This window comes from Equus asinus, chromosome 13 (assembly GCF_041296235.1).
Source record: "Equus asinus isolate D_3611 breed Donkey chromosome 13, EquAss-T2T_v2, whole genome shotgun sequence".
Classification (NCBI taxonomy): Eukaryota; Metazoa; Chordata; class Mammalia; order Perissodactyla; family Equidae; genus Equus; species Equus asinus.
In genome coordinates, this window is record NC_091802.1 from 24,585,088 (window position 1) to 24,611,489 (window position 26,402).

The 26,402-nt window shown below is 38.5% G+C and overlaps 1 protein-coding gene across 3 annotated transcripts in view; it reads left to right on the forward strand.

The window, feature by feature from the left end:
- AP2B1 (adaptor related protein complex 2 subunit beta 1) overlaps nucleotides 1–26,402 on the forward strand; it is a 113,318-nt gene that overhangs the window by 9,374 nt on the left and 77,542 nt on the right. For all 3 annotated transcript variants that reach the window (XM_014862224.3, XM_014862227.3, XM_070482809.1), the window contains exons 3-9: nucleotides 1,474–1,579; nucleotides 7,435–7,570; nucleotides 9,174–9,419; nucleotides 22,835–23,025; nucleotides 25,071–25,292; nucleotides 25,765–25,885; nucleotides 26,278–26,373. In XM_014862224.3, the coding sequence (XP_014717710.1) occupies nucleotides 1,474–1,579; nucleotides 7,435–7,570; nucleotides 9,174–9,419; nucleotides 22,835–23,025; nucleotides 25,071–25,292; nucleotides 25,765–25,885; nucleotides 26,278–26,373 (1,118 nt within the window). The remainder of the gene's footprint in view (nucleotides 1–1,473; nucleotides 1,580–7,434; nucleotides 7,571–9,173; nucleotides 9,420–22,834; nucleotides 23,026–25,070; nucleotides 25,293–25,764; nucleotides 25,886–26,277; nucleotides 26,374–26,402) is intronic.

Consider the following 26,402-nt stretch of genomic DNA (forward strand, 5'->3'; position numbering starts at 1 on the left):
GCTGCTACTCAGCAATTCAAACTTGCTGAAACCCTGCTGCTTGTCCTTTACTGTTCCCAAAAGTAAATGATGGGAACCCTAACAGCTGGATTTGGCAGCAGAGGATGTGGTGAAGAGGAGAATGACTTAAAGATCATTCTTTAAAGGGCCCAGCTTTTCTGGCTCTGCTATTTATGCGGCTGTCGATTAAATAAAACAGTGATTTTTATAACATTAATTGGTTGCCTTGTTGGCAATGGATATTGATGTAACAAGCTTTTTTAGTGCTCAACATCTGTATTTCTTATCAGTTCCGTCATTCCCTTTTAGAGGCTTCAGCAGATCATAAAGTTTGCTGTCTCCACTATTTCTATACTGGTGTATGAGGTCTATTTAAAATGAACGTCAAGAGCAGTCATAAAGGTGGAATAAAATGAGGCAATATTGTAGAAGAGTTTAAGGGTATAGATGGAATGTTGAAGTGGGAGTAGTCAACTTCTTTTTCACAGACTTATTGCCGTATTTTCTTCTTTCTTTTGAAACTAGTTGCTGGTTGTTACCTTCTCTTTTATTCCAACTCTGGCTTTCTGAAGATAGGTGAGCCTGGGCCTTAACATAATGGTGACAGCCCTGGCATTTTGCAGTGCAGGGCCTGAGCAGTCATTCATTCAAGACTGAACCTTTAGAAATGACTCTGATTTGTACCATTCTTGAAGCTTCAAGGTTATTATTTCTGCTAGGTTGATTGAATAGGGTGGGGCCTTAAAGCCTGTTGACTTCTCGAAGTACTAATTAGAACACTGAATCTCAACCTTGGTTGTGCATTAGAATCACTTGGGGGAACTTTAAAAAAATATGAACATAAGAGTTCTTCTTGACATTCTGATTTGTTTGGTCCAGAGTGGAGCCTGAGCATTGTTATTTTTAAATACTTCCCAAGTGATAGTGTGTGTGGGCAAGGTTGAGAATGTCTGGATTTGGGAGGCAGGAGACGCAGTTCTAAGGCCAGCTCTATCACTAACTCAATCTGTGACCTTTGAGCCTCAGTTCTTTATCTGTGAAGTTGAGAGTGGATGAAGAAAATGATAGCTGGAGTCTCTTCTGGTTTGAAAACACTGATTTGTGAACCTGTTCCCTGCCTACATTTATTTTTTCCCCAGAACCTTGAAATTCCGATTGGAGATCATCCGTCAGGTACCATTCTCTCCCCATTGTAGTAAGATAGGAGATTTGCTTTTTCCCACTTCTGTGCTCCCTAAGATCTGGATTGCACCTTCCTCTCTGGCCATAACCTAAAAGGTGGTGTCCTTATCAATGGGTCAGTTAGTATTATAGGGATTTGAATTGTACCTATAGTATAACTTTTAAATAATCTTATTTCAGTTGCTGCCCTGCCTCTGGTCAGCTGTGCTGGTGTTACCTATTACACAGCACGGTATTCTGCTCTGGTTCTCTGATCCTGGGACCTCACCTATTTGTTCTCTTCTCTTATAGGAGAAATCTTTGAATTAAAGGCTGAACTCAACAATGAAAAGAAAGAAAAGAGGAAGGAGGCTGTGAAGAAAGTGATTGCTGCTATGACTGTGGGGAAGGATGTTAGGTAATCACTCCTGCTTCTGGTCACTTTACACCCTAGTTTATGGCTTTTTCATTTAGTATTATTATAATTATGAAACCTATAAGAATGGGTTTGTCCCACTGAAAACGTCATCAGGAGTTGTAGTTGCTTTTTTTTTTTTGAGGAAGATTAGCCCGGAGCTAACATCTGCTGCCAATCCTCCTCTTTTTGCTGAGGAAGGCTGGCCCTGAGTTAACATCTGTGCCCATCTTCCTGAACTTTATATGTGGGACGTCTACCACAGCATGGCTTGCCACATGGTGCCATGTCTGCACCTGGGATCTGAACCAGCGAACCCCGGGTCGCTGAAGCGGCACGTGCGCACTTAACCACTGCGCCACTGGGCTGGCCCCGCTTTTATGTTAATTCTGTGACTTAATTTTTCTTCTTTTTTGGAAGAGTGAAACCAGTGGGATTTTGTTGGGTACAGATCTAGCATAAAACTTCTGAGAGTTGGCACAGTTACACATCTGTTGCTGAGGTAGTTTTAGAAGATGATTGAAAATATACTGAGAAGCGGAAGCTCGTATGTTCTTTAATTGGCTCAAGCCAGTGCCCTCAGCTTGACAAGTCTGCATTTAATTGCTGGATTCAGGGTGAAAATCAGTGTTAACAAAATCCATTTGGTCTTTTTTTTTTTTAATTAATATTTCTGTAACTTAGCAGGACCATTTGGAAATAAGTAAGGATTGTCTGCAGGCCCCTGAGGATTCCAAGATCCTTTCAGGGGGTCCATGAGATCAAAGCTATTCTTATAATAATACTTAGGTATTATTTGCTTTTTTTTACTGTAATGACGTTTGCACTGCTGGTGCCTTAGCATGCATCAAAGCATTGGTACCAAACTATAACAGTCGTCATTGTGTTCTTCACCACTGTGTGCTTGCAGTAACAAGGGTAGTTTCACTTAGGACTGTCCTTGATGAAGCATTAAAAGTTTGTTTTATTAAACCTTGAACGTTAAGTACAGGTCTTTTTAATATTCTGTGTGATGAAATAGGAATTATGCATAAAGCACTTTTGCTGCATAGCGAAGTATGGTGGTTGGCTTGGAAAAAAGCCCCGGCATGATTGTTTGAATTGGGAACACCGTTTTTATGTGAAAGAATGATTGACAGATAAATTACAGTTAATCAGACTTCAGTATTTGGGAGACATTTTATCAAAAATGAATAAAATGAACCTGTCACTTCAAGTGAAAAAATTTGACAGTAGATAAATTTTGAGCTTTAAAGTAAAAATTAGAGTGTTGGAAAACTCATCTTCTATCGTGAGTTTGATATCTTCCCAATACTTAGAGACTTTTCTGATGAGATTGGTGGTAAAATTAATGAATGTGATTATTTGCTGTTATATAATGAAATGTGTCAACATTGGGAAAATCTGCATAACTCATTGAACCAATATTTTCCAAATGACCAATGCATATATCACAAAATTATAATGGGTAAAAGATCCGTTCAAAATAAATGATGAATGGATTTTGATGCAACCAAGTACAAAATGTTTATCAGTATGATTTCAGATTCCACATTGCAACTAACTGTTAAGAAACTATTTGTGGACTAAAAAAGACAAAAGAAAACCATTTATCTTGCTTTAATGTATCAAAGAAGAATATTCAGTTATATGAAAAAGCTGTTAAAATATTCCTCCCTTTTCCAATTTATGTACATCTATGAATCTGGATTTTCTGCTGACACTTCAACCAAAACAACATTCTGCAACAGGTTGAATGCAGGAGCAGATATGAGAATCCTGGTGTCTTTGTTTAAATTAGATATTAAAGAGATTTGCAAAAATGTAAAACCATGCCATCTTCTTAATTTAAAAAACAGTAAATTTTTACTTTAGAATGATATTTGTTAATATGAAATGCATTTATTGTTATTTTAAATGGATTACTATTTTTAAATATTTTCAGTTTTAATTCCTGTTATGGTAAAATATCAATAGCTGTAGCCCACATGAACAAAACTCTCTGGGGATCTCAGTAATTTTTAATAGTGTAAGGGGGTCGTGAGACCAGAAGGGTGAGAGCAGCGCCTCTAACTGGGTCAGGAGCCCAGGTGGAAATGGTACGGTAAGTACTGACTGCATCTTCTTGTGCTTCAGGTGCTGCTGTTCTGAGGCGGGTTTTTGTCATCAGAGTTTTGTTTGTTAGCACGTAAGCACATTTAGTTCTTAACTTGTTCTGTGGCCATCTATCTCAGAGGTCAGCAGACTTTTCTCTGTCAAGGGCAAGATAGTAAATACTTTGGGCTTAGCAGGCCAAAAGGCAAAAAATTGAGGCTAGTCTATAGGTAATTATATAACAAGAGAGAAAATAATTTTCTACAATTTTTTTGATGAAATTCAAACTACAGCAAGTTTTTTTTTTCCTACAGGTCTACTAATGAAACTATTGGGATTCTTTTTTGGGATAACATTTTGCTTAATCGGGGTTCAAAGTGAATATTCTCTATCATCAAGTTAGTTGCAAATGTTCATCTGTAAAAGCCACTTTTAGCTCATGGCTCATACAGAAGTAGGTCGTAGGCTGAATTTGGCCCACAGGCTTTAGTTTGCCTGCCCATGATCTGTCTATTCACTGAACGACTGTTTTTTGCTAAGGAGTAAATCTAGTTTGAGAGCATCAGTACAGATGAAGCAGTGAAAGTCAGCATACTTCACTCGTGGGGCTTTTGTGTTCTTACCAAGCTTATTTCTATAGTCTACAGAAAAGTTAAAACTCTTGAGTTTCCTTTTGTATGCTTGATAAATACTATTTGTTAATCTGTTAATTGCTGATAGTGTATTTTGTGCCTAGCACTATATCGCATATTATAGTTCAAACAAAAGGATAGTAGATATCTTTTAGCCTTCATATCACTTCCTATCTAGTTGAAAAGACTCCCAATTTGAAAAATTAGGGAATAATAAAATACAATTCTGTAATTAGTACCAGAATGTATACTTTAGAGGCAATAAGAGTTCTACAAAAAAGAGATCCCTGTAAATAGGAATAATTGAAGAACCTTTCTTGGAGGAGATGGGATTTGGCCGTGCTTGGAAAGCAAGCTCAAACAGAATCGATAGAGATTAGCTATTTGTAAGTTATCATATTTCAGTCTCCCCTGCAAGTAACCTCTGGTTCAGTGCTTTCAGATAGAAATACAATGTGAGCCACATAGGTTATTTAAAATTTTCTTGTAGCCACGTTAAAAACGTTAAAAACATGGGCTGGCTGAGTGGCCTAATGGTTAAGTTCAGCATGCTCTGCTTTGGCAGCCCGGGTTCACAGGTTCAGATCCCAGGCACAGGCCTATACCACTTATGAGCCATCCTGTGGCAGTGACCCACATGCAAAATAGAGGAAGATTGGCCACAGATGTTAGCTCAGGTTGAATCTTCCTCAGCGGAAGAAAAAAAGTTAAAAATAGATGACGTTAATTTTAGTAATATATTTTATTTAACCCAGTATATCCAAAATAGTATCATTTCAGTATGAAATCAATATGAAATATTATTATTGAGATATTTTGCATTATATTTTTCATACTAGGTCTTCAAAACCCAGTATGTGTTTTACATGTACATCGCATCTCTGTTTGGACTATCCACATTGCAAGTGCTCAGTAGCCACATGTGACTAGTGGCTGCCATATTGGAAAGTTCAGGTTTCCAGCTTTATAGCTTGGTACTTAACAGTTTTTACCTGTAGAACTTTGACTATTTGTGATCAAGATTTTCTTGCTCTTGTGCAGGTTATTGGAATTAAATTATTTAGGATCTTAAATTTACCATTGGCTAATGTTTCACTTTTATTTATTGATTTTACAGTTGTTTTACACATGAGCTATTCCCCTAGGAAATGAGAAGAACACTCATTTTTGGAGAGTGTTTATTGGCGTTTGTTAAATATCTACATGTGCATGAAAGTACACTAGGTACCTACATGAAAGTTAAAGAAACAGTTTGCCTTCCAGGGCAGAAGCCACTGGTTCATTGGAGATGTGGTGGATTCTTTGATTTTGCAGTCCATCTTCCTTTTTGTAAATAATTTCTGTTTCTGTATATTTTTGTGTGTATAAGGGAGTTGTACCATTTGACCAGTTATTTCAGTCATTTTCTTACTTTCTTAAAAAATATACTGACATTTGCTTCTCCTTTCTTCTGTACTAGTGGTAAGATATTTAGAAGTATTTAAAATTGATAAGGTACTTTGATAAAGCATTAGGGGGAAGGTTAATTCCTAACTTCCAATAAAATTATAGTTAAGTTATATTTAAAAAATACAGCTTACACTAAAATCTTACAAGCTCAACCCTTCCAAGCTGATGATGCTACTTTGTGAATGGAAACAAAAATGTCTTGTCTTTGGCTTTACAGGAGAATGGTAAATCATTAAGTGACTTAAACCTGGGAAGAGTAGTCAGTATATTCAAATTTTCGTTTGTCTGAATGTATAATGTTAAAAATAAATAAATAAATAAATTCCACTGAAAGCAAATTGGGACATCTTAGAGAAATGACTGATTCCACTTGTGTGATTAGAAATGTACAAAATGAGGGGCTGGCCCTGTGGCCTGGTGGTTAAGTTGGGTATGCTCCACTTTGGTGGCCAAGGTTTGTAGGTTCAGGTCCTGGGTGCAGTCCTACATCACTCGTTAGCCATTATGTGGCAGTGACCCAAATAGAAAGTAAAGGAAGATTGGCACAGATGTTAGTTCAAGGCTAATCTTCTTCAACAAAAAACAGACAAACAAAAAAGTACAAAATGAGACTGGATGGAGCATCTTGTCCTATCAGAAAGCAAGGAGAAGCTATTGAAAATACAGAATCGCATCACAAGCACTCAGGAGCTAAATGAATAGGTTCCCACTCGTCTAGGATGGAAGAATATGAGCATTTAAAAGTATAACAATTGTAGTGCTTTGAGAGTGCAGTGAAATTTATGTGAAGAATTATTGTTAATTTTTTTGTGATATAGTGCTTTAAAAAAAAAAAAGCTTCCTAAAGATAATACACTAAAATGTTACATATAAAATGATATGATGTCTAGGATTTGTTTAAAAATAATCCAGAGCAAGCACAACCAGATGGACCTACAGCTAGCATATACAACTATGTACTGGGAGCTTTGGGGAGAAGAAGAAGAAGAAGAAAGATTGGCAACAGATGTTAGCTCAGGTGCCAATCTTTAAAAAATAAAAGAATCGAGAGCAACTAGATGAGGGTAGGGCCTGCAGGAGGGAGAGTGGGTTGAGGATATGTATGAAAGAAGGCTGGACGTGTATCAGTATTTGTTTGCAGTTCCATGATGGATACATCGGGTTCATTATACTACTGCTCTCACTACTTTTTTTTTTTTTTTTTTGGTGAGGAAGATTAGCCCTGAACTAACATCCATTGTCAATCTCCCTCTTTTTGCTTGAGGAAGACTGTCCCTGAGCTAACATCTATGCCAGCCAGTCTTCCTCGATTTTTTTTGTATGTGGAATGCTGCCACAGCATGACTTGATGAGCAATGTATAGGTCTGTGCCCAGGATCCAAACCCGCGAACCCTGGGCCACCAAAGTGGAGCACATGCACTTTACCACTATACCACCAGGCTGGTCCCTGCTCTCTCTACTTTTGTTTGTCTGAAAGTTTTCGAAAAATTTGTGTTTAGAGACCTTCTTGGCGCCAGTGCTACAACTTCTTTAGTAATTCTTCTGTGATGATTATCATCACTGTGGGGACATTTGTCCTTGCATCAAATCACTTCATAAAATAAGGCCATTTCACTGTGTTCTCTGCAACAACTTGGCACTGTCTCCTCACTTTCCCTTTCTCTTTTCTCCTCTCTTCTCAGTTCTCTCTTTCCAGATGTAGTGAACTGTATGCAGACTGACAACCTGGAGCTAAAGAAGCTTGTGTATCTCTACTTGATGAACTATGCCAAGAGTCAGCCAGACATGGCCATCATGGCTGTCAACAGCTTTGTGAAGGTAACTCCCCCCGAGGACTCCAGATAACATTTTCGGAAATGTCTCTTGGTGTGGTTAGCGTCTGCATTGCAAGTAAGCAACCTCTGTCCCAAAGAGGGCCTCTGGAGGAGAACTGGCGGTTATTAGGACTGTTCATGTTTCAAGCATTCTCTATACTGTTTGTCATCCAATTCAGACCACATGGTGAGCCTTCTGTTAGTGGGCTTGGTGCTTCCTTGCCAGATGGGAGAAGAAAGCCAGGTGACACTTACTGTTTTCCTTTCCGGGCCGACAGGTTGGCCGTGTTGTTGTGCTGTCAGTCACCTGGGACTTTTCCTGTTTGATGCTTGTAGAAGTTATGCCTGTGGGTCAGAAGTCGTGGAAACTGCAGGAGCTGCTACTTCTATTTTGTTTTACTTAATAAGTCTTAAACATTTGATTTTTAATTATGGGAATTTTCAAACATATTCAAGTAGAGGGAATAATATAATAAATTCTTAAATACTCATCTTGCAGTTTGAATAGTTACCAACCCATGACCAGTGTTGTTTAATTTATACTCCTCATACATACTTTCCTGATCCCCACCCCCTCACCTGCTGGATAATTTTAAAGCAAATTGCAAATGTCATAAGGATGAAAAATCATTTCATCTTTACATTTGTTGGAATAAGATCTCTTTTTAAAACATAACCACAGTACCATTGTCACATCTTAAAAAATTGACCATTAAAAAATTCCTCAATATTATTGACTAGTCAAATTTTTCCTGTCATTTGTTTGATGAACATGATAACGAGATTGTTCCTATTAATATATTTATTTTTTTACTTCTTGTTTTTATCCTGGAATTTAATCTGCACTAAAAAAAAAATCAGACAGCTAAATTTAGAAATATAATTTAGAAATTTAGAAATATAATTTAGAAATTTAGAAATATAATTTAGAAATATAATTTCTAAAATTAGCTTCTATTAAACTGTTTTGAAAAAGAACCAGTTTTGCTTTCTTCCTTCTCATGGAATTTTTGTTCTTTTCTTGTGTTAGCTACATTGTACAGAATCAGAACTTAATATTTCTTTCTGTCTGGTGATTCATAGATGGAATGTATCATAGAATTTAGTTTACATTTTTGGGGAGTTAGCTTGTGCATAGATTTATAATGTTTAAAGAAATTTTTTAATGTAGGGCAACTTAAGGAGTGTTTCTTCTCAGTAAGTATTCTGTCTGTACTGTATTTGGGAGCACTTGCTAGTAAAGGAGAATGTCCGTTAATCAGGATCTCAGAGGGCCTGCTCTACTCTTCTGCGGGAACGTATGTCAGGCCCAAACCAGCTGCAGTGCTCTCCTTTGCGTTCTTTGCAGAAGGCCCCAGAAATCCAGCCCTCTTTTTTCCCTGTTTGATATTTGTGGACTGCAATTAAATGAATTCCTAACCTAAACTCTTAAATAGGCAACTAAGATTTGTACTTAGGAAAAGAACAGCATGGGAGACCCGGGTGCTGATGTAGAATGTGACTGGAAGCTTACACTAGTGGAATATTCTTTTGTGGCTTATGTAAACGTAGCTGTTTACTTTTAGTCACCCCGTATACCTGTAGTTGTCAATGGTTGTTTTTTGTAGGACTGTGAAGATCCCAATCCTCTGATTCGGGCCTTGGCAGTCAGAACCATGGGGTGCATCCGGGTGGACAAGATTACAGAATATCTCTGTGAGCCCCTCCGCAAGTGCTTGAAGGATGAAGACCCCTATGTTCGGAAGACAGCAGCAGTCTGCGTGGCAAAACTCCATGATATCAATGCCCAGATGGTGGAAGATCAGGGGTTTCTGGATTCTCTGCGGGATCTCATAGCAGATTCAAATCCAATGGTAATAAGCTTCTGCTTTTATAAAGAGTGCAGTATTTAAAATGGATCCCTTTAAAAAGCATGTTTAAATTAAACCTTATCTTTGGGACTTTGAACCATAGGTTAGCTACGGGAAGCATGACTTCTGTGTGTCCCACAGATTGTCTGTCTCACACCCTAGGTGTTTGTGAGATGAAAGTCAAATACTAAAATACAGGGGTCTTAAAGCAAACCTTTGTATCATACTTACCCTTGTATTTGCTCAAAAACAAACCAGTTCTTCTTCTTCTTCTTCTTTTTTTTTTTTTTTGGTGAGGAAGATTGGCCCTGAGCTAAGAACTGTTACCAATCTTCCTCTTTTTGCTTGAGGAAGATTGTCACTGAGCTAACATCTGTTCCAGTGTTCCTCCAGTTTGTATGTGGGACGCCGCCACAGTGTGGCTTGATGAGCAGTGTACAGGTCTGCGCCTGGGATCCAAACCTGTGAACCCAGGCTGCAAACTTAACCACTACACCACCAGGCCAGCCCCAAACCAGTTCTTTCATCATTTCCTTAAGGAGGTTTTGCTTTAACTTAACCTCAGTTTTTTTTTAACATTATTTCTTCAGATGTTTGTGATGTTTGCTGGTGTTGTGGGATTAGAAACTGCATCGAAGTTATCTTTATTGCCTAATTATTGTAATGCATTCTTCCACAGGAGATTCTAGCACGAGGTTCTTTTTAGGCAGCTTCATTATGTTCTAGATTTTTGGCAAGCCGGAACGTAACTTCACACCTTAAAGTTTTGGGACCTTTTATTTCTCTCATCGACATTTTAAAGTTTGCCTCTGTAATGAAGGGGAGCAAGTCCCAAGAGGCACATTGAGTCTCCAGAGCTCATTGGAACTGACGGATTGGTCACTAAGTATCATTACTGAGAAGGTGGAGGGATAGAACACCTTTCTCTCCGCTTTGCCTAATGCGGTATTTACTTGGAGGTAAATAGCATTGAGTTAATGAGTAACCTCTGAATATTTTTTTTGTTAAACTTTATGAAATAGAGAGTTGGAATTTGCCTTGAAATAGACATTATCTCTCACTTGCAAATTACCTGCTCAGATCTCTGATTTGACATTTCATTTGGTTCCTCTTATTCTTTGGGTAGCCTTGGCTTCTGTTGATTATCCTTCAAGTTCAGTATCAAGATCAAAGGATAAAACAAGCCACTTTTTTTGCTGAGGCAGATTCGTCCTGAGCTAACATCTGTGCCAGTCTTCCTCTGTTTTGTGTGTGGGTCGCCACCACAGTGTAGCCACCGATGAGCGGTGCAAGTCTGTTCCCGAGAACAGAACCCGGGCTGCTGAAGTGGAGTGCACCAAAGTTAACCACTAGGTCATAGGCCAGGCCCCAAGCCACATTTTTTCTTTAAGGTACTATGGTACTAACTACCATCAAGAATCTTTCAGCCACCTCCTAGGCCTAGAAGTGCATGTGGGTGTATGTGCTTAAACTTTGACCTTTCACGGGGCATCACCAGCAGTATTAGAAGATTCAACCCTGCCTTTTTTCTCTCGAGCAGCATCATGTGGCACCTTTTTCTTTTAATTCCATAAAGAAGTAAATTTATAAAACAATAGTGTCTATTTTATAGAATGTTTAGCTGGTACAAGGTTGTGTGTCTGGTGTTGCTTTTGGTTTACTTTATTTTGTGCACGTGTCTTTGGAATTTTCTACCTGAGGACAGCTGAGAAGATGAAGAGTACTTGGGCTCCACAGGCTGGGTGTTGGGCATTGAGATCAGCAGGATATCATGTACCCTGTAGAAACTCGTCAAGATATTCAGTGTGGCAAAGAATGTGGGGTGGTGGGAGGGGAGAATGAGTTCTGACTCAAATAGGCAGTTCCAGCTTGGGTAGAAAAAGGCATCTCTACGCTAAGGGAAATTCTTCAAGGCAGAACCTATGAAATTAGATGGTTAGGGTCTAACTGAGGGATTAGCAAAGATGCCTTTTTTTTTTTTTTTTTTTTAACCTAAGTAGCACTTAGAGATCTTTATCCAGATCAGTTGAGAGGATGGAGTGATTCTGGAACAAGCTTAATTTGTCTGATTTAGTCAAAGTTTTCTGGGTTTATTTTTTTGAGATTGGCCCTGAGCAGACATCTGTTGCCAATCTTCTTCTTCCTTTTTCCCCCCCCTCCCTAAAGCTCCAGTACATGGTTGTATATCCTAGTTGTAGGTCATTCTGGTTCCTCTCTGTGGGACACCGCCACACCATGGCCTGATGAGCAGTGCGTAGGTCTGCGCCCAGGGTCCAGACTGGCAAACCCCAGGCAGCCAAAGCGGAGCTCGCAAACTTAGCCACTCAGCCATGGGGCTGCCCCCCCAAAGTTTTCGTTGTAGAGAAAGGGCTGGTTTTCATCCAGTCCATAATACTCAAGTAGTATATGTATGCCATTTATTTATTTATACTTTTTATTATGGGAATTTTCAGACGTGTTCAAAATTAGAGCAACCAATTGAATAAAATAAGTAAAATGAACCCATTTACCATCACCAGTTTCAGTAATGATCAGTACATGCCAGTCTTGTTTTACTTGTTTTCTTCCCCTGCCCCATACCTATGTATAAGTAATTTAAGTGAGCAAGAAGTGATGGGTCTCTATTTGAATTAAAATTTTTTTTTTAAAGATTTTATTTTTCCTTTTTCTCCCAAAGCCCACCAGTACATAGTTGTATATTTTTAGTTGGTGGTGCTTCTAGTTGTGGCATGTGGGACGCCGCCTCAACGTGGCCTGACGAGGGGTGCCATGTCCACGCCCAGGACCCGAACCAGCAAAACCCTGGGCTGCCAAAGCAGAGCGCACGAACTTAACCACTCGGCTACGGTGCCAGCCCCTCTATTTGAATTTAATATGTAACATTATAGTAAGCTATAATGCTCTTAATAATTCTTAACCTATTTTTACTACAACAAATCAGAAGGTGAATCAGGGAGATTTTCACAAGTATTTCTGAGAAAACTTTTAGAGAACATTCAGGGTTACTTGGTAGATTTTTGAGAAACTATTTCAGGAATGCCTTTTGTTTTATTGTATCTTTATCACAGATTTTCCTAGAGCGGATGTCAGCATTAGATGTTAAATTGTTGAACCTACTGCTCTCTAAGGAGAAAACCTTTCTGCTTCTTGTCAGACCTCCTGGTAGCAGAACTTTCCCCTGGTGTCGTCCACGTACTGCTAGCAGGGTGCCCAGGGTCTACACTTTAAGGAGGCCTTCACACTCAGGTCCAACTCTGCCCGTGTGGGCCTGAGATGGGTGCCTCGCTTGCCGTACTCTTGTCCTGGCCTTGTTCTGTATACCCACATTCAAATCACTTGACCGCTTTATTCTTGTTTTAGTGAAGAACTGAAGAGCTTGGACTAAGAGGTAGCCAACATGCATACACACACGCCTGCTTTTGATCTTGACCCGTACCTTTCATCTCAGCTTTATGTCCCGCTTTTTATCAAAAAGTATTACAGCTGTCATTAGACCACTGATTTTCCTTTCCTCAGTTGGGTCAAATGCTGCTGATGGGAAATGGATGAGTGTTAAGTAACTTCCAAGGTCTACTGGTGAAATGTAAGGTTTAGTAGCTCAAACGTCTGAGAAGTTCCTAAGGTTTGTGATGACTTCGTGTCATTAGGAAAACGGGAAATTTAAGTGAATTTTATGCTGGGCACAGTGTTAGATGCTTTCACTTAGTTCTCATATCTCCCAGTGAAGTGGAGGTTATTCCCTGTTAGAGATGAGGAAATGTACACTCAGGCTGAAGGATTATCCCAGAGTCATACAGCTTTTGGTAGTGTAGCCAGGATTCTAACCTGGTCCCGAGTCCCAGTACCCGTTACTGGTCACTGCCTTCCTGGATGTGTGTATGCAGTAGTATTTAAATGTGTCTCTGCACATGCACACATTTAGAACTGTTTCATTTTCTCAAAATGGTGAAAATTTTGAACATAGGAAGGCCTTTAATTATCTGAGAACTGTTTTAATATGGAAATCTTCTCGATCCTCTTACTCTGATGATATGCTGGGAGTCCTGTTTTACTGCTTTTGAGGGGTAGTTTTTTTCCACTTTTTCAGAAGTTTTTCCACACGGTGGCAGCACTGCACCAGCAAATATTAAATCTTTTGCAAGAGAAAGTAATGCTTCCAGGTGGTTCTGCCTTAGTAGTTTTCTGGTAGCTTGCATCAGAGGGGCATCCAAGATGTGAAAGCACCAGAATGTCTGCAGAAATGACTTCGAAACCTGAGAGTAAAATGTTGATCAGGGTCTGATGGCTCTTGGGGTTATGTTGACCTCCAGGCTGGTTCCTGGGGGTAGGTTACCTTGCTGCAAGTAATAGAATTTTATTATATTTTCATTCCTTGTCTTTCTTAGGGGATCACACACCTCTCGTTTTCTGTAGTTGTTTTACCATTTATTCTTTAGTTAAAGATGGCTTACAATGAAATGCTATTTGAAAGAGAAAAGATAAACTTTGAAGTAAAAAATTCTCACTCTGTTACGTCCTAGGTAACCTCCCTGAGTCTCTTTCCTCTTTCGTAGAGTGAGGGCTACCATCGTAGAGAGTTGGGAGTATTAACTGAGCTGTTGCATAAAAAGCTCCTATTAAAGTGCCTGGCTTATGGGAGCTCATGAGATGATGGCTGCTGCTACTGTTATAAAGTAGATATTAGGCCAAGTTAACATTGTGGCTACAGTGTTAATTTAAAAGGTTCTGATTCCTCTGATATCCGTACAAATTCATAGAGTAAAATCGTTTGTGAGGGAACTAGAGCTGAACTTATTTTCAGATGTAGATTTTATTAGTCCATTATTTTAAAAGTAAACCTGTATTCAGAATGAGGAAACATTTTGGAGCTATAGGAAAATAGCTCCCATGATTTCTTTGCAAATGTCAGAATTGTAAAAGTTCTATCTCATTAAGTTGATATTTGCAAGAAAGATGCACTTTTGAGTGATAGTGACTATCGTCCAGCTTTTTGCCCACATATTAGGAATTTCCTCTCCTTCCTGTGGTTATTCTTTTCTCTCTCAGGCATTTAAGGTATTCCAACTTGAGTTAACATATTTACACTAGACTCTACTGCTCCAGAGACTCTCTTGACAGCCCGGCCGCATGTGCTTTGCTTTTTGTTTTTCTTCTCAGGAAGCATGTGTGTTTTAACTGTGCTGGCCAGCATGGAGAAGCAGCATGGGGTTGTGGCAGTTCTGCTCAGCCAGGAGTGATTTTGCTCCCAGGGGACATTTGGGAGTGTCTGGGGACACTTTCAGTTGTCACAACTGATGGGAGGGTGCTACTTGAATCCAGTGGGTAGACTCCAAGGATACTTCAAACATCCTGCAGTGCACACGACAGCCCCCTGCAACAAAGAATTATCCATCCCCAAACCAGTAGTGCTAAGGTTTTGAACATTTGGATTATGGAAATAGCACATAGCCTTTAGGGCCAGAGTGGCTGCCGTTTTGAGTCCTGGCTTGGCTGCTTACTAGAAACGTGGCCTTGAACAAGTTATTTAAAATAGTCTTCAGTTTCCTCATCTGTAAAATGGAGGTACTCATGCCTATTTTACTGGATTATTTTGACCATGAAGGAATGATTTATTTAAAAATTTAAATAATGCCTCGCATACATTAAATGCTTAATAAACTATAGCTATTCTTGAGCCACCCCTCGTGGTCTCGTGTTTAAAATTCAGCACTGTCACTCATGAGGCCCAGGTTCGTTTCTGGGTCAGGGAACCACACCACCCATCTGTCAGTTGTCAAACTGTGGCAGCAGCATGTTGCTGTGATGCTGAGAGCTATGCCACCAGTGTTTCAAATACCATCAGGGTCACCCATTTCAGCGAAGCTTCCAGACAAATACAAACTAGAAAGAAGGACCTGGCCACCTACTTCCGAAAAAATTGGTCATGTAAACTCTATGAATAGCAGCACAGTATTGTCTGATAGAGTGCTAGAAGGTGAGAGGATAGTGCAAAAAGATGGAGAAGGATTCAGCTCTGCTCTACACAGGGTCGCTAGGAGTTGGAATCTACTTGATGGCACTAATGACGACACATTCTTGAGGAACAGACCTACCATTATGCACTTCCTATTGTAAATTTTCTTTTTTTCTTCTTGGTAAGGAAGATTGGCCCTGAGGTAACATCTGTTGCCAATCTTCCTTTTTTATCTTGAGGAAGATTGTTCTTGAACTAACATCTGTGCCAGTCTTTCTCTGCTTTGTATGTGGGATACCACCGCAGCATGGCTTGGTGAGTGCTGCATAGGTCCACGCCTGGCATCCAAACCAGCAAACCCCGGGCAGCTGAAGTAGTGTCTGCAAACTTAAACACTATGCCACTCGGTTGGCCCCTCTATTATTGTAATTTTTATTTAGGTCTTAGGAAATTTGCTTGTATTATGGTTGGTCATCAGTCTGAGATGATAAATATTGAAAAAGTCTAGATCACTCTCTAAATCACTTTGTAAATTCAACAAGGATTTTTGTCAGAATATAGTTGATGTCCTTGTGGGCTGTGTTAAATTGTTTATTAAAGATAGGCCTAGAATGCATAGAAAAACTTGACCTCACTTAATTTAGTACTTTAGTTATATAATTTCTGTTATCTCTAAATATATATTAGTAAGTAGGAGAGTTATAAATTAAAATATTATGTATAAGTGAAATTAGAAATACATATTATTGGGGCTGGCCTGGTGGCACAGCAGTTAAGTTCTCACCTTCTGCTTCTTGGTGGCCCAGGGTTCGCCGGTTTGGATCCTGGGTGCGGACATGGCACCCCTTGGCAAAAGCCATGCTGTAGTAGGCATCCCACGTATGGAGTAGAGGAGGATGGGCATGGATGTTAGCTCAGGGCCAGTCTTCCTCAGCAAAAAGAGGATTGGCAGCAGATGTTAGCTCAGGGCTAATCTTCCAAAAAAAAGAAAAGAAAAGAAAAGAAAGAAATGCGTATTACTCTTCATGCCGAAAGTGCACAAAGGAGCTCCAGAGCTGATAGAATTATAGGCTTGTGTGAAAGTGTCAGTGTGTGGCAGGCACTGGATGAGAGTAATGTAGGAGGTGATAAGTTTAGTCTGTGTCTGAGTTCCCCAAGTGAGGAATGTCATATTTGGTACTGAAAGAGGAGTCGCTCTTAATTTTTGTGGGGCTGGAGTGTTGAGTAAGTGGAATCATTGGAGGCTGCTTTAATATAAGGCCCATGGCCTAACTCTTGAATTTCCCACTGGTTGATCTGAGTGCTTTTATCTCTGCGTACAGAGGAAGCAAGAGATTTTTGTTTTCCTTTATAATAAGCTTTGTGGAAATCTTTTTCTGTGTATTCTCAATTAAAAAATCAGTTTTTATTTTATCAATTATTATGAAGTTAGGTTTGTTTTTCAAAAATAAACACTTAGGGAGGGGATAATTTTAGGTTTACAGATAAATGGCAAAGGCAGTACAGAAAGTTTCCATATACCCTTCACTCAGTTTCACTTACTGTTAACATCTTACATAACCATGGTACATTTGTCAAAACTGAGAAATTAGCATTGGTATGTTACTATTAACTAACATACAGACTTTATTCAAATTTCACCTGTTGCAACACAAATGTCCCTTTTTATTCCAGGATTCAATAGCATTTAATCACTTCCTTTTATAAAGAGTTGACTCACTCTGTGTGAAAGTATCTCAAAAACAGAAAAGTGCTTTGTATGTGAAATGGTATTTTTGTTTTCCAGTACTATTGCTAGTGGTTAAAATTCAGGCTCTGGAAACACACAGACTTGGGTTTTTACCCTAGTTTTGCCATTTCTTAGCTGTGTGATCTCCTTAAACTTCTTAGTGTCCTCACCTATAAAATGGAGATTACAATTAGTGCTTCTGTCACAGGATTGTTGTGAACATTAAAGGTACAGGGTTTGCGAAGCGCTTAATACTGAACCTGGTATAGAGTAAGCCCTTAATAATAACAATTATATTCTGTAATTGTGTGGTCATTGTGGGGCTGGATATTAATGATTATTGAAGGGTTAATCTTTCAATGGCAAATTTATTTTTAAAAGATATTTAATTCTTTTGTATATGTTATTTAAAGCCAGACATTGTTTTTTAGGATAATTCTGAGGGCAGCTTACCCATAAATGAAGCTGTCTGTTTACAATATTATTTACCATACCATTGCAAAATTACTTTTAAAAGGTAATTGTTCAAGGATATACCTTTAAAGCAGTTTTCATCAGCAACTTCCTGAAAGCTGGATCTGTTGTCCATAGTAATTTAGTAGTGTACCAGAAGATCATGGCTCATTCATTTCTAAGTGTCCCCTTTATAGGATGATCTCAAGGCTCTAATTTAGCAAGAGATTACTCTCAAAAGGAGATAGTAAGTGGTATGATGATAAATTTTTTGTTTTGTTCATGTTGTAGCATGCGTTAGTGTAATTTTGTGGTCTATGGGCCAACTAACTCTGATTCTTAGGAGTGCCTTTCATCTGTGTGTAGATAGTTATTGATAGTGTTTTGGCTTTGAGAATATTTGCATTTTGTCAGACCACATCTTAAACCACTTAAATAATGAATTTTATTGAGTCTTATTTGTAAATCTTACTTGTTAACCATGTATTCAGACTTTTTTGCTATAATGAGATGTGTTGACTCAACTAGGTAGATATGTTAACTCAACTTCCTCATTCCAGGAAAGATGGGGAAACGTACAGAACATTATAGAATGTATTATAGTTGGTGTATTATCACTTGGTATTCTGGGCAGTGTCTTGGATTTAAAGTGAGAGCTCCAAGTTTTACTTGTTTAAGGGGGAAAAATTAATTGATGCCACATAGTCGCTGTGTCCTTAAGAAGATGACGATGACTGAAACATGCTTAGAAGAAATAGATGTTGCCCTGTGTTTTAATGTGTCATTTGATGCAACTCCATAAAGGAGAAAGCCACATTCCAAACTGTTGCCGGTTTTTAGGAGGATAAAAATATGCAAACCACCTGTATATTTCATCATAGTAGTTTTGGTCAGTTATTCTACTGCTTTCACTTGATTGAAGTCTTCAGGGGCACCAGCTGAAAGGATTGTAAATTGAACAGGAAAACTGAAACATAAATCTGTTCAGAGTGTATAACCTTGAAGGTCATTGCTGGAAATAAAAGTCTTCTAAATAGTAATTTAGTTAATAGGAGGGAGTCATTTTTGTGGAAAGTGATCTCTTTCTTGGGTTCTGAGGCTATGAAAATGAGTGAAATTAGAGTGCAGGATGAAAATCATTCAAAGGATAGGGAACTGTGAGAGATTTCTCATAATGGAGCTTCTGTTTGTAATACTCCACCCCTGGTATATATCTCGATTTCCTCCTAGAGTTCTTTTTTACAGGATCCTTTTTATTCTAACCATACCTACTACTCCAGCTTGCTCCCTTTTTTAAAAAGATAAGGTCAAATTTATGTCCCCAGAATTCCTTCATGTAAGATAGGAGTAGCTTATAAATCAGATTTTATAGCTGAATAGTATATCTTGTCTCTTTAAGTGCTGCCAGGATTTAATTTTCTCTCAAACATAGAAAGTGGAATACATTTTCTCGTTGTATAAATCTGCTTGTCCCTTTGCCTGGAAATAATGTTTTGATTATATTATCCTTCCCCGACTCTGATTTTTCTTTCCCTTTCCCCCGGTTGATGTTCACAGCTCTTGGAGCTTCTGTAAATGCTGGAGGCAGAGTGGTTGTTACTCAGACATGGAATCAGACGGACCTTGATTCGTATTTAAGCACTCTCCCTTTCTGGCTGTGCTGACTAAGCAAGTCACTGAATTTCTCTAACCCTAGTTATAAATTCATTTTTAAAGCCTGCTTCCTTATTTGTGATAGGTGAATTTTGATAGCAACTGCCTCAGAGTTGCTGTGAGGATTAATAGCACATAGTAAGTGTTCAATAAATTTTAGCTATTATTGTCTTATCTTTTTGTGCAACTTTATTAGGTATAGTATAAAGTAAGTCAAAGCACAAATTGTTTTCCTTAAAAAAATTCAGCAAACTCACTCTAGTATTGAGTGTGATTTTATATGTGTATCTATATACATATGCTTTTGTATGCATGTATGTATATGTTTGTATTTAATATCTGTATCTATAAAGTATACATGTTACATTAGGTCTCGGGTGGGGGGGAGTAGGAGGAGGAATATTTGGTTGTAGGCTCTCAAAGAACAGAACTTACCATAATTGGGAAGCAAAAGAAATGAAAAAAACCTTTTTCGATGCTACGGATATGTTCCTTTGTAGCCTAGATGCCAACTTTTTGCAAATCAATTAATGTACTGAGAAAACTCACTTAAGAAACGCTGTTTGTAAATCCATTTTTAAAGCAAAACTTCCTTTAGAAACCGTTTTCTTTCTCGGGAACTCTGATTTTTCTGAGATGACAATTAAAAGGCCACTGTTCCCTTGGTAGCAGTGTTTCCTAAGAGCAATACTAATTTTCTAGGGGGTTAATCTTAGTTCAAATTCAAAGTGACCATTCCAGTGATATAGACACAATCTTTGTTTTAATACCCGGGTAAATCAAGGCAGTTACTGCAAGGGTCAGATTTGTTCTTTTGTGGTATTGAATTATTGTTTGGAGAAGGCTCTCTGGGAAGAGGAGGTAAATCTTAAGGGTCAATATTTTTTTTAAGTTTATTTTTAAACTTAGTATATGTCCTATGTACACAATACCAAGTTCCAAAGAAACTGTAAATGTTGAGAAGTGAGTCGTCCCATATGCCCTAGCCACCCAGCTGCTGTCTTGAAGTCGGTGTTTTTCTTTGTCTACTTTAGGCTCAGTGTGACTAGCTTGTTTTAATTGTCCATTAAAGAGGGAGGGGAGGATGACTTACTGACCAGGAACACTCTAAGCAGTCCTTTGTGGGCCCAGCTCAGTATGTTTCTGAAAACGTAACAGTCTGAATGTGATGGTTAGGGAGAGGAAAGTGGAAAGGTAAAATAGGGAACTGCAAGGAGTTTTAGAGGAATAGCAGAATGTTGTTGTTGGGGGATGCATCTCCTCTGTGTCATTGGCACGGTGGCTGTTTGGCAATGATCTCTTTTCTCAGCACAGGCTTTTCCAACCATAATCCTGTAATCTCATCTCTCTGGATCTTTTAATTAGACTTACTTTTCCCTATCTCCTTTCTTGTTTTAATGTGTTAATAAGTGGAAATTGCATATTTTATCACCTGAACATATACTTCATTAGCTGCTTATACCCTTCGTTTAATTTCCAATTGCCTAAGATAATAATAGGAATTCTAATTGTTCATTCTGTTCAGCATCCTTCTGCTCTTTCCTCCCCATTGCTTTTTTTAATTCCCCCTGATTTTCTCCTTTCTTCTGCATTTCCTATTAACACACCTTATATTTAACTTTTTTTTTTTAACATTAAAAGAATTTGGCAGAAATGATAAATTGTGGTAAGATGTTTATTTTGGACAGCTGGTAACCAAGACTGGGTATGTGTTGGCAGCAATAGATGAAAACGGGCATTTAGTCTTCCAGTATGACATTTCGATCCTTTATACTGTAATTGGCTCTATCAAGTATACTTGATAGAGATACAAGTAAGTGAAATATCTTTTCCCTGCCTGTAAAGCACTGAGGTGATGAAGAGGATTATTACTTCACTGTGCCTTTGATTTTTCACTAAATTCCATGCTTGGTGGTGGAGTTAACAAACAAAATTTGTCAGAAAAGAACCTCATACGTGCTCCCATGCAGTAGGTAGACTAGATAATGCTTCCTGATTTGCCTTAATAAAATATTATATTCATAATCATACTTACCAAGTGAGCCTTTGATTTTTCATCTGGGAATTTTTGTTCTGATCACTAAATTATAGCTGAAGATGATTCCATTTGTGGCATTATTATTTGCATAATAATGAATATTGTCATAAGTCTGTTATTTGATTAAAAATCATGTTCTCTAGACGTTTATCTTCTAGGTAAAATCACATGCTGGGATAATCTGCAGACTACCCAGATAATGTGGATGTTAGAATCAATAGCTAAAAAAAAAATTCAGTAGCTGAATTATGGTTTTTCTTTTGTCAGCAAAGGATAATTATACGACTCTTAGTTTCTCAAGCTTTTAGCAAGGGACTTTAGTAAGAACTAACAATGAGTTGATATTTTTGAGAATTCAATATACGTAATTACTGAAGCTGCTATCTTCTATCACATCTTGTTTATACTTACAGATTATTTGTATTCAACCTCACCTTGCTAATCTTTAGTAATCACTGGGAGCCTCACTGCAAAATATGGTTTTAAATTCACTTGTACAGGGCTGTAGTATAATTTTTGTTTGTGTTTTGTTTATTTTTGGGTGTTTTTGCAATTTTTAAATTAAACATTCACTGGTTGAAGATTAGTTATATTAGGAATAACCTGTAATTTTGACCGAGTGTTCACTTTTTTCCCCACAACTAATATGGATTCCCAGATCTGTAAGTCAGGATACAAGTGTACTTTCTTATATTCAGTAGCAATTTTTCATTTACCATACTATCTTAAGGATATATTTGAGATAACATATTTGATTGATTCTAAGATCCCGTTGATTATAAGATGCGTTATTATTTTCTGTATTACCTGGAAAGAAAAATACTTCCTATTAAACTGACGTCCCATTGATTATAAAATGCATCCCAATTTCAGAGACGTTAATGTGAAAACCTGTGCAACTTAGTCTTGATGAATTATGGTAATATTACCACCTTAAATTTGCATAAGGCTTTGTAGAAAGCTCTTATACATATGTCGTCTGATTTGATCCTCACACCAAAACTAATCTTTGAGGTGGGTTTAATTATCCACAGTTTTCAGATAAGAAAACTGGATTTCACAGAGGTTATATGCTCTCCCTACGTCCTATAGTAGTGAACTAGGGGTCCAGGCTCATGTTTTCTTACTCTAAGACTTCTGATGTGATTTATGGTAACACCTCCCCACCCCCCCATACATGCACACCCATACCCCTATAGAATTATTTGGCCTAGATTTTTCTCTTCATTGCCTAAAGTGCATGTTTCATATTTAAAGTTTGTTGCTTTTATAGCTGTTTATATGTCTTGATTCTACTGATAGTTTTGAGTACTATTAAAATTGTTAATGTTTTAATAGTAAATCATTTGTGACTCTCTGCTAGTAGATGAATTGTTTTAATTCTGGGCTACCTGACCACTAGGAAGCTACGTATGTCATCATTAGTAGTTTAATATGTATTTTGAAAGCAATTTATCTGTTTTTAGCTGACTAGGTAAAATGTTCAGGAATGATTAAGAGTTGAGATCTATGAAGTGATCCAGAGAGGTTAAGTATTTATGTATATTTCTACTCTTCTCGGTAAATCAGGGTCATATCTGCTTCTTTCCCAGGTGGTGGCTAATGCTGTAGCAGCGTTATCTGAAATCAGCGAATCTCACCCAAACAGCAACTTACTCGATCTGAACCCACAGAACATTAATAAATTGCTGACAGCCCTAAATGAGTGTACCGAATGGGGCCAGATTTTCATCTTGGACTGCCTATCTAATTACAACCCTAAAGATGACCGGGAAGCTCAGAGGTCAGTCTCTTTTCCTCTATGGTATATGGGAGTCTTGCCTGCTTATCATTAAGTTCTAGTGTCTGTAATGGAATGAAAGTCTGTTATGTTGAGGAAGATCGGTGGCTTATGGGATAGATGTTGCTATCCCCATGGTATTTTCTCACTGAATTTACAGACATTTTAGGTAGTGGAGTAAACCATGCAAAAATAGCTCTTCCTAAGAGATACGTGTTTGTCATTTCTTGTTTCAAGAATACGATTATCCTCTCTTAAAATCTCCCTCTTCATGGTCTCACATCTCCTTTACAGCAGTTCCTCGCCATTTGGCAAACAAAAGTTTTTTGATGTCTATCACTGTAGTGACATTATATTAGCTACATGGTAAGTGGCTTGATACTAGTTATTGAGCTGAATTATACCTATAATTCAGTATTAGAGAAAGTGTGTTGGAGCCAGCAAAGTATTTGATGTCTTCCATTAGATACAGAAATCATGTCAGTCTGAATTTGAAGATTTTTGGAAGGCACACCTGGATTATTCTGCCCACTCTTTACCGTGTTAGTATTGCAAATTTTATTTGACTATCAGAAATTGGCTACTAAATTTCATATATACATACATACATTTTAGTTAACAGAGTTGGAATTATCACCAGTTTTTATTGAGCATTTTGTATATATAGGCACTGTACTAGGCAAAGTACTTCTGAAGAAATGTTGGCTCTTCATTAAAGTTGACATGTTTTAATTATGGTAGATAAGAACCCTCCTTGCCTGGCGAAGCTCAAGCTGCTATAATGTAAGTGCTCTTCACTTATCTGGGAAATTGTTCCCTCTGGAACAAGCTCACCCTGATAATTTCTTTCCATCGTTGAAAGTACAGATATCTTCTGGAAAGAACTTTATGTAGAATTTTATTTTCTCTTGGTTGTTGACATCTCACGCTTATTCATTCATTCCCTCAGCAAATACTTATTGAGCCCATGCTGTATGCCCAGCATTGTTCTAGGCCCTGAGGATATAGCACTGGACAGCCAAAAATCATAGCCCTCATGGAACACTCGTTCTGAGAGATGGGGCAAAGTGTGGATAATATGTTTATATAATACAGTATATAATATGTCAGATGGTGATAAGTGCTAACAAGAAAGATAAAGTAGGGAAGAGATCTAAGAAATGCTGGGCATTTGGGGATGAAGAATAATATTTTATTAAATGATCAGGGAAGGCCTCACTGAGAAGGTGGCATTTGTATAAAGACCTGTAGGTGGTCAAGGAGTTAGCCAAGTTAGAGATAGGAGGAAGGGAGAGAAACACCGCTTACTTATCTTGTATCCTTAACTGAATATAGTCAGCCACTCATGTTGCCTAAGAGCTATCAAAATTAGGTTAATTTTTGAACCCTCAGCATATAATTAAATATTCAAGAGTTCGTAAAGCATTTAAGTGTAGGTGGCAGGGGCTAGGAGAAGAGGAAGAGGATGGGAGAATATTGCAGTGGTGTTGCGATGTTAAAAAACAAACAAAAGCCCTTTCAGAGATTCCTTTATTATCCTGAAGGCAAGGGGTTGGGTAGTTTTTCCTGTCAACCCACCTCCTCCTGCATCTTACAATGAAACCTTCAGCCCCAGTTGGTTGATATCTCTCACTCTGAAATAACTCTCAGAATGCTTAATTTGGCTTCTTATAGGTTGAGGAGAAATGGGCTGTGAGGCAGGGAGCCCTAACTAATATGGGGAGAGACAGAGAGGACTATAAAACAGGAAGGTAAATGGCGTGAGCTTCAAGTGTTTTGGATATTGGCTAGTTTCCTTCCGGTTTGAACATCCCTTATTGCTGGTTCCCTAAATTCTTCTGATGTCCCTGCTCTGCCTGTAGTTTGCTGGGAATGAGGCTTTTGCAGTTTTGGATCCCAATTTTACCTACGCATGGAGCTTTGACTTTCCTAACTGATTTTCTAATTTCTTGATACTTGGGCCATGGGATTCTGACGCATTACCTTATCTCGTAGATTGAACAAAGAAATTGTAATTCAGGATGTTAATTTTCCTTTTTTGCCCTCAGCATCTGTGAACGGGTAACTCCCCGGCTATCTCATGCCAACTCAGCAGTGGTGCTTTCAGCGGTAAAAGTCCTAATGAAATTTCTAGAGTTGTTACCCAAGGACTCTGACTACTACAATATGCTGCTGAAGAAATTGGCCCCTCCGCTTGTCACTTTGCTGTCTGGGGAGCCAGAGGTGCAGTACGTTGCCCTGAGGAACATCAACCTAATTGTTCAGAAAAGGTTGGGAAAAAATGAGTTGGTGATTAAAGTGTTTGTAATTTTGAATTAAGCTTAATAATATCAATATTGAAGAGGCCAGTGTTAAGCTTTTTTTAAAGTATGGAAATGAAAATGTATGGCAGAGCAGCTTGTCCAGGGTCAGGAGGCTAACAGTTGATTTCGGAGTGTTCTTGTGATAAATACCTGATGTTGCTGTACAATTTAGTTTATTTTCTGAAGGGCCTCTTAATAGTATTCTAGCTAATGCCTGCTTAATATGGTTCAGGCCTTAGTTTAGAGCCAGATTGTTGTTCTAGAAGTTCTTCTTGGCAATATGTACCCTGACCCTTAAAAAGGATAAAAATAGTCTGCCAAATGGAACTGGTTAGAGGGATGTCGAGGAAGTTTGTGAGATTAGATATTTAATACCGGCTCAGAAGGATATATCAATATGTGCCTCACCTTCCTCATCTTGTGTTTTTGTGTACCGCAGGCCTGAAATCTTGAAGCAGGAAATCAAAGTCTTCTTTGTGAAATACAATGATCCCATCTATGTTAAACTAGAGAAGTTGGACATCATGATTCGTTTGGCATCCCAAGCCAACATTGCTCAGGTCAGACTCATAGCAGACTCAAGTTTATAATGACATAGTTTTTTTTTTTTTTTTTTAAGGAAGATTAGCCCTGAGCTAACATCAGCCACCCATCCTCCTCTTTTTGCCGAGGAAGATTGGCCCAGAGCTAACATCTTTGCCCATCTTCCTCTACTTTATATGTGGGATGCCTGCCACAGCATGGCTTGCCAAGCAGTGCATAGGTCCACACCCGAAATCCGAACTTGCAAGGCCTGGGCACCTGAAGCGGAACATGTCAACTTAACCGCTGAGCCACCAGGCTGGCCTCTATAAAGCCTTAGATCTTAAAGACTGGCCTTGAGAAAAAGCTCGGCCATAAAATTGCTGTTTGAGACCCCTTAATGATTGTCTGCTTCCTGGATTTTTAACAGGTTCTGGCAGAACTGAAGGAGTATGCCACAGAGGTGGATGTTGACTTTGTTCGCAAAGCTGTGCGGGCCATTGGACGGTGTGCCATCAAGGTGGAGGCAAGTGTCTGATGGTAGTTGTGATCACG